Source organism: Myotis davidii, unplaced genomic scaffold, assembly GCF_000327345.1.
Source record: "Myotis davidii unplaced genomic scaffold, ASM32734v1 scaffold936, whole genome shotgun sequence".
NCBI lineage: Eukaryota > Metazoa > Chordata > Mammalia > Chiroptera > Vespertilionidae > Myotis > Myotis davidii.
Genome location: NW_006287077.1, coordinates 312,368 through 317,462, shown reverse-complemented (window position 1 = coordinate 317,462; position 5,095 = coordinate 312,368). Strand labels below are relative to the sequence as shown.

Below are 5,095 nucleotides of genomic sequence, written 5' to 3'. Positions count from 1 at the left end.
TGGAGGCGCTGGAGCCCGCCCTGGACGCCGCGCCCACGGACCCCGTGCCCGCTGACCTGCGCGCGGGCATCACACGGAAGAGCCCTGCCCTGTTCATCTACACCTCGGGGACCACCGGTGAGGGCACCCGGCAGCCCTCGCCCCAACCTCTGACCTTTCACCCTGACCTGACCCCAAGCCCGGCCTCCAAAACACAGGCTGCGCTTCCATGGGGACATGTGGCCTGGACTCTGCCCCGAAATGTCATGGGAGGGATCAGGGCCAGAATCTTGCCTTTTGCTAGCGGGCAGCCGCTGAGGCCCTAATGGAGCTCTGGGATTCGACCTCTGAACCCCAAACCCAACCTGACCTCCTTGAACCCCCCGCCCCCATGGAGACCCAGCCCTGCACTCCTCCCACTCTCCACCCCGCAGGGCTCCCGAAGCCGGCCATCCTCACCCACGAGCGGGTGCTGCAGATGAGCAGGATGCTGGCCCTGAGCGGGGTCACCGCTGACGACGTGGTCTACTCGGTCCTGCCCCTGTACCACGCGATGGGCCTGGTCCTCGGGGTGGTCGGCTGCCTGGAGCTCGGTAAGCCCTCCCCTGGGGACGCCTCCTGTCCCCGGGGTGCAGGCTGGGTGTCGGGGTGATAAGGCCTCACAGGTCGCCCAGCACCCTGGGTCCTCACTTGGGAGAAGGAGCAGGGAGCCCCAGGACCCCCCAGGCAGAGGGGCAGGCACCCAGGTGGTTCCCCAGAGCCGTGTTGTGGTCAGGAGGTGACAGCAGCTCTGTGAGGTCACGTGTCAGTGAGGACGCGCTCAGCAAACACTGCTCTGGCTGCCTCCCTGGACACCTGACTAGGAAGTCACCTGGGGCCTTTCCATGGTCATTTTTTTATAAATATATATTTTATTGATTTTTTTACAGAGAGGAAGGGAGAGGGATAGAGAGTTAGAAACACTGATGAGAGAGAATCATCAATCAGCTGCCTCCTGCACACCCTCCACTGGGGATGTGCCCGCAACCAAGGTGCATGCCCTTGACGGGAATTGAACCTGGGGCCCTTCAGGCCGCAGGCTGATGCTCTAGCCACTGAGCCAAAACAGCCACGGCAACTTGAGCTATCAGGATGACGCTCTAACCACCTGAGCTATTCAGTTAGGGCTTAAAAGGTTGTTGGTTTTTTTTTTTTAGATCATGAGCAATTTCAAACATACACAAGAGCAGAGCAAAGCGTTTGATGAAGTCCCCAATGTGCTCACCCAGCCTCCACAATGACCATGTTACCAGTTTTATTTCATATGCACTTCTCTCCTTCCGGATTATTTTAGAACAAATCTATTGTTTGATGAAGTCCCCAATGTGCTCACCCAGCCTTCACAATGACCATGCAGTAGGAATCTCTAACATACAGGGACTTAAGTGAACAGCAACTCCATTATCATCTGATGTGCGCTTCTTGTTCAGATGTCCCCAGTTACCAAATTGTCTTTTTATCGCTAGTCTCCTCATTGGTCTCTGCTCCTCTGTGACCAGTTAGACTGGAAATTCCCTCTAGAACTGTTGGTACATTCAGTTCAACTATTCTTTTGTTCTTTGTTTTGAGAGAGAGAGAGAGAGAGAGAGAGAGGAAATTTGTTGTTCCACTTATTTATGCATTCACTGGTTGATTCTTGTGTGTCCTGACTGAGGCTTCCTCACCCGCAACCTTGGTGTATCTAGGGTGGTGCTCTAACCAGGTGAGCTACCTGGCCAGGGCAAAAATGGTTAGTTATGTTTTTTTGCTCTAACCAAGTCAGCTACCCAGCCAGGGCCTTCAGTTAAATTATTCCTGGCAAGCCCTAGCTGGTTTGGCTCAGTGTGTAGAGTATCAACCTGGGGACCAAAGGGTCCCGGGGTTCAATTCTGGTCAAGGGCCGGTACCTCAGTTGTAGGCTCCTCCCCTTGCCGGGGCCCTACATCGTCGCTGTTTCTGTCTGTCTGTCCCTCTCTCTCTTCCACTCTCTCAAAACCAATGGAAAAAATATCCTCGGGTGAGGGTTAAAAATAAATAATTCTTGGCAGGAACCTGGGGGGTGTCCTTTCCAAGGACCCAGCACCCCTTCTATATGTTACCTCCCTGTCAAAAACACAGCGTCAAAGAAGACATTACTGCTACTAACCAAGCTCACAAGCAATCGTCCTTTTGGGTTCAAGGGATAATTAACCCATGTGAGCATTCTTCCAAACACCCACCCGCTCACTTTTCCATCTACCTATCTACCCACCTATCCATCTGCTCAGCCAAATATTCATAAAGTATTTATCATAATCAAGAACGACTGATGCTCACAGCCCTTACTGAGCCGTGCGCACTGAGTCGGGCACCAAGCTTCCCACACATTCTGGCGGCAGGATCTGAACCCAGGCCCAGCCCGCCTATGCCTGGCTGGACCAGGGACCAGAGAGGAGCCCGGGATCACCCTGTGCTTCAGGGGCCACCGATCAAGGCAGCTTCTCACGGAGGCTGGAAGCAGGGTCTGAACCCGTCCCTCTCCCGCCTCCCAGGAACCACCTGCGTCCTGGCCCCCAAGTTCTCCGCCTCCTGCTTCTGGGACGACTGTCGGCGGCACGGAGTGACCGTGATCCAGTATGTGGGCGAGGTCCTGCGGTACCTGTGCAACGCTCCCCAGGTGAGGCGCCACGGCGAGGTCTCCAGGTGAACACCGTCGGTGTAAAACCGCAGCTGTCACCCTGGGCGGCGTTGACCGGTGGTTAGAGCGTTGGCCCGTGCACTGAAGGGTTGTGGGTTCAATTCCCAGTCAAAGGCACATACATGGGGTTGCAGGTTCAATCCCAGGCACGTGCGGGAGGCAACCAATTACTGTCTCTCTCTCACATCAATATTTCTCTCCCTCCTCTCTCTCTCTCCCCTTCTCTCCCTTCCATTCTCTCTGAAAGGCAATGGAAAAAATATCCTCCTCAGGTAAGGATTAACCAAAAACAAATCAAACAAAAATAATTGCCTGGCTGGCATGGTTCAGTGGTTGAGACTTGACCTATGAACCAGGAGATCACCATTCGATTCCCAGTCAGGGCACATGCCCACTTGCAGAAGGCAGCAGATCCATGATTTTCTCTCATCAGTAATGTTTCTCTCTCTCTCTCTCTCTCTCTCTCTCTCTCTCTCTCTCTCCCTTCTTCTCTGAAATGAATAAAGATATAATTTAAATTGCACCTGTCACACCAGGTAAAGGTCTCAGGTATATTCAGGTACAGGACTCAAGCTAGTCGCTCAGGTAACACATCCCAGACCAGAGCCACGTACAATGATCACCCAATGTCCTGGCTTCTTGGATGAGCCCCTGAGCTGCCTTAAGCAGGTGACTTCACCGCTCCCAGATTTAGGGTCCTTGTGTGGAAATTGTGGGTAACATCTGAGGGGATATTGTGAGAACTAAACGTGCAAAGTGCCTAGAACACAGTGTGGCTCGGGGAAAACCCGTTAGAGGGGCGCAGCCTCATCTGTACAATGAGTTACCCCGGTTACTGTCTCCAGGCAAGGTCCCCTGGTCCCCCCTAGATAAAGCCTCCAGGCAAGTCTCCAGGTAACTGCCCCCGAGTAAGGCCCCTAGTAACCCCCCAAGATGAGGCTTCAAATCACCCCCAGTTACTTGCAGGTAAAGGCCCCTAACTAACGCCTCCAGCTACAAGCTCCAGGCATCTATCTCCACATGAGACCCCAGGTGAGGCCTCCAGTCCCCCTAGGCATCCCTCCAGGTGAGGCCCCCAGGTAGTATCTGCAGGTAACCCTCCACGTACAGATGCCAGATATCGAATCCCAAGTGAGCACCCCTGGTAGGCCCCCTGGGTATATACCTCTCAGGTGACCCCTCAGGTAAGGCCCAGAGATAGATTCCCAGGGAAGGGCCCAGGGCACCTCCTCCTGACCCTCCTTGGGGCATCTCTGCAGCGACCAGAGGACCGGACGCATACCGTCCGCCTGGCGATGGGCAACGGGCTCCGCGCAGACGTGTGGGAGACCTTCCAGCGACGCTTCGGCCCCATTCGGATCTTTGAAGTCTACGGCTCCACGGAAGGCAACGCCGGCTTCGTCAACTACCCCGGGCGCTGCGGGGCCGTGGGCAAGACGAGCTGCCTCCTCCGAGTGAGTGGGTCGGGGTGGCCAGGACCTGGTGGGAGCTCAGCGCCCAGGGCCTCTGACACCCCACCCTCCACGCAGGCGCTGTCCCCCTTCGAGATCGTGCGGTTCGACACGGAGGCTGCGGAGCCTGTGCGGGACAGAGCAGGCTTCTGCGTGCCCGTGGGGCCAGGTACCTGGGGGACCCTCTTGGGAAGCAGGGACCCCGTCTCCTCCGCGGCCCGAGGTCGTGCTGGGCGGTGGTGTCTGCAGCTCTCACCCGACCCTGAGTCCCAGTCGGTTCGACCACTGTCCCGGCCCCCCCTGCCTCTCAGCTTCTCGGTTCTCGTGGGCACCCCGGCCTCAGCCTCTCTCTGCTGAGCCTCCAGGTGCCCGCGGGGCCTGTTCTCTCCGCCTCCCAGGCACCCACCTTCCCCCACCTTCTCCTCGGGTCTTCTCTCCTGGCCACACCCTTTCTATCCGCCACCATTTGTCTCCATCCCTTAACCATCCCTTGTTAGCCTTTTCCTATTTTAAACATATTTTTATTGATTTCAGAGAGGGAAGGAGGGAGGGAAGGAGAGGAACATCAATGATGAGAATCACTGATCCGCTGCCCCCTGCAGGCCCCACACTGGGGATCGAGTCCACAACCCGGGCAGGTGCCCCTCGGGAATCGAACCCTGACCTCCTGGTTCAACCACTGAGCCACGCGGGCCGGGCATCCTTTTCCTATTTGTTTTATTTTATTAATTTAATTTCATCGTATTTTATTTTTTAGTTTTTTTCCTTTTCCCATGTTTAATGGGCTCCCCATGCCACCTTCTCTCTCCCCGTCCGTCCCTCCTTTCCGTCTCCCAGTCCCTGGGTCTGTCTCCCCGATTCCAATCTCCTCGGCTCCATCGCTGGGTGTCTCTCCTCTGAGGGTCCGGGTGGTGGAGTCCACCTTGTTGGACTCTCGGGCGGGGGCCGTGGGCTCCGAGAGCCTGTCCTG

The 5,095-nt window shown here is 56.0% G+C and overlaps 1 protein-coding gene and 1 long non-coding RNA gene across 2 annotated transcripts in view; both read left to right on the top strand.

The window, feature by feature from the left end:
* The window catches only part of SLC27A5 (solute carrier family 27 (fatty acid transporter), member 5), a 10,849-nt gene that overhangs the window by 3,325 nt on the left and 2,429 nt on the right, over positions 1 to 5,095 (top strand). Inside the window, 6 exon segments of the mRNA XM_015560798.1 lie at positions 1 to 117; positions 414 to 572; positions 2,529 to 2,653; positions 3,934 to 4,128; positions 4,204 to 4,294; positions 4,883 to 5,021. The exon segment at positions 1 to 117 is cut by the window's left edge and continues 15 nt beyond it. Coding sequence (XP_015416284.1) covers positions 1 to 117; positions 414 to 572; positions 2,529 to 2,653; positions 3,934 to 4,128; positions 4,204 to 4,294; positions 4,883 to 5,021 — 826 coding nt within the window.
* On the top strand, positions 1,171 to 1,477 carry LOC107182333. Its single transcript, XR_001513058.1, has 2 exons — positions 1,171 to 1,324; positions 1,356 to 1,477. It is a non-coding gene; the product is annotated as an uncharacterized LOC107182333 (long non-coding RNA).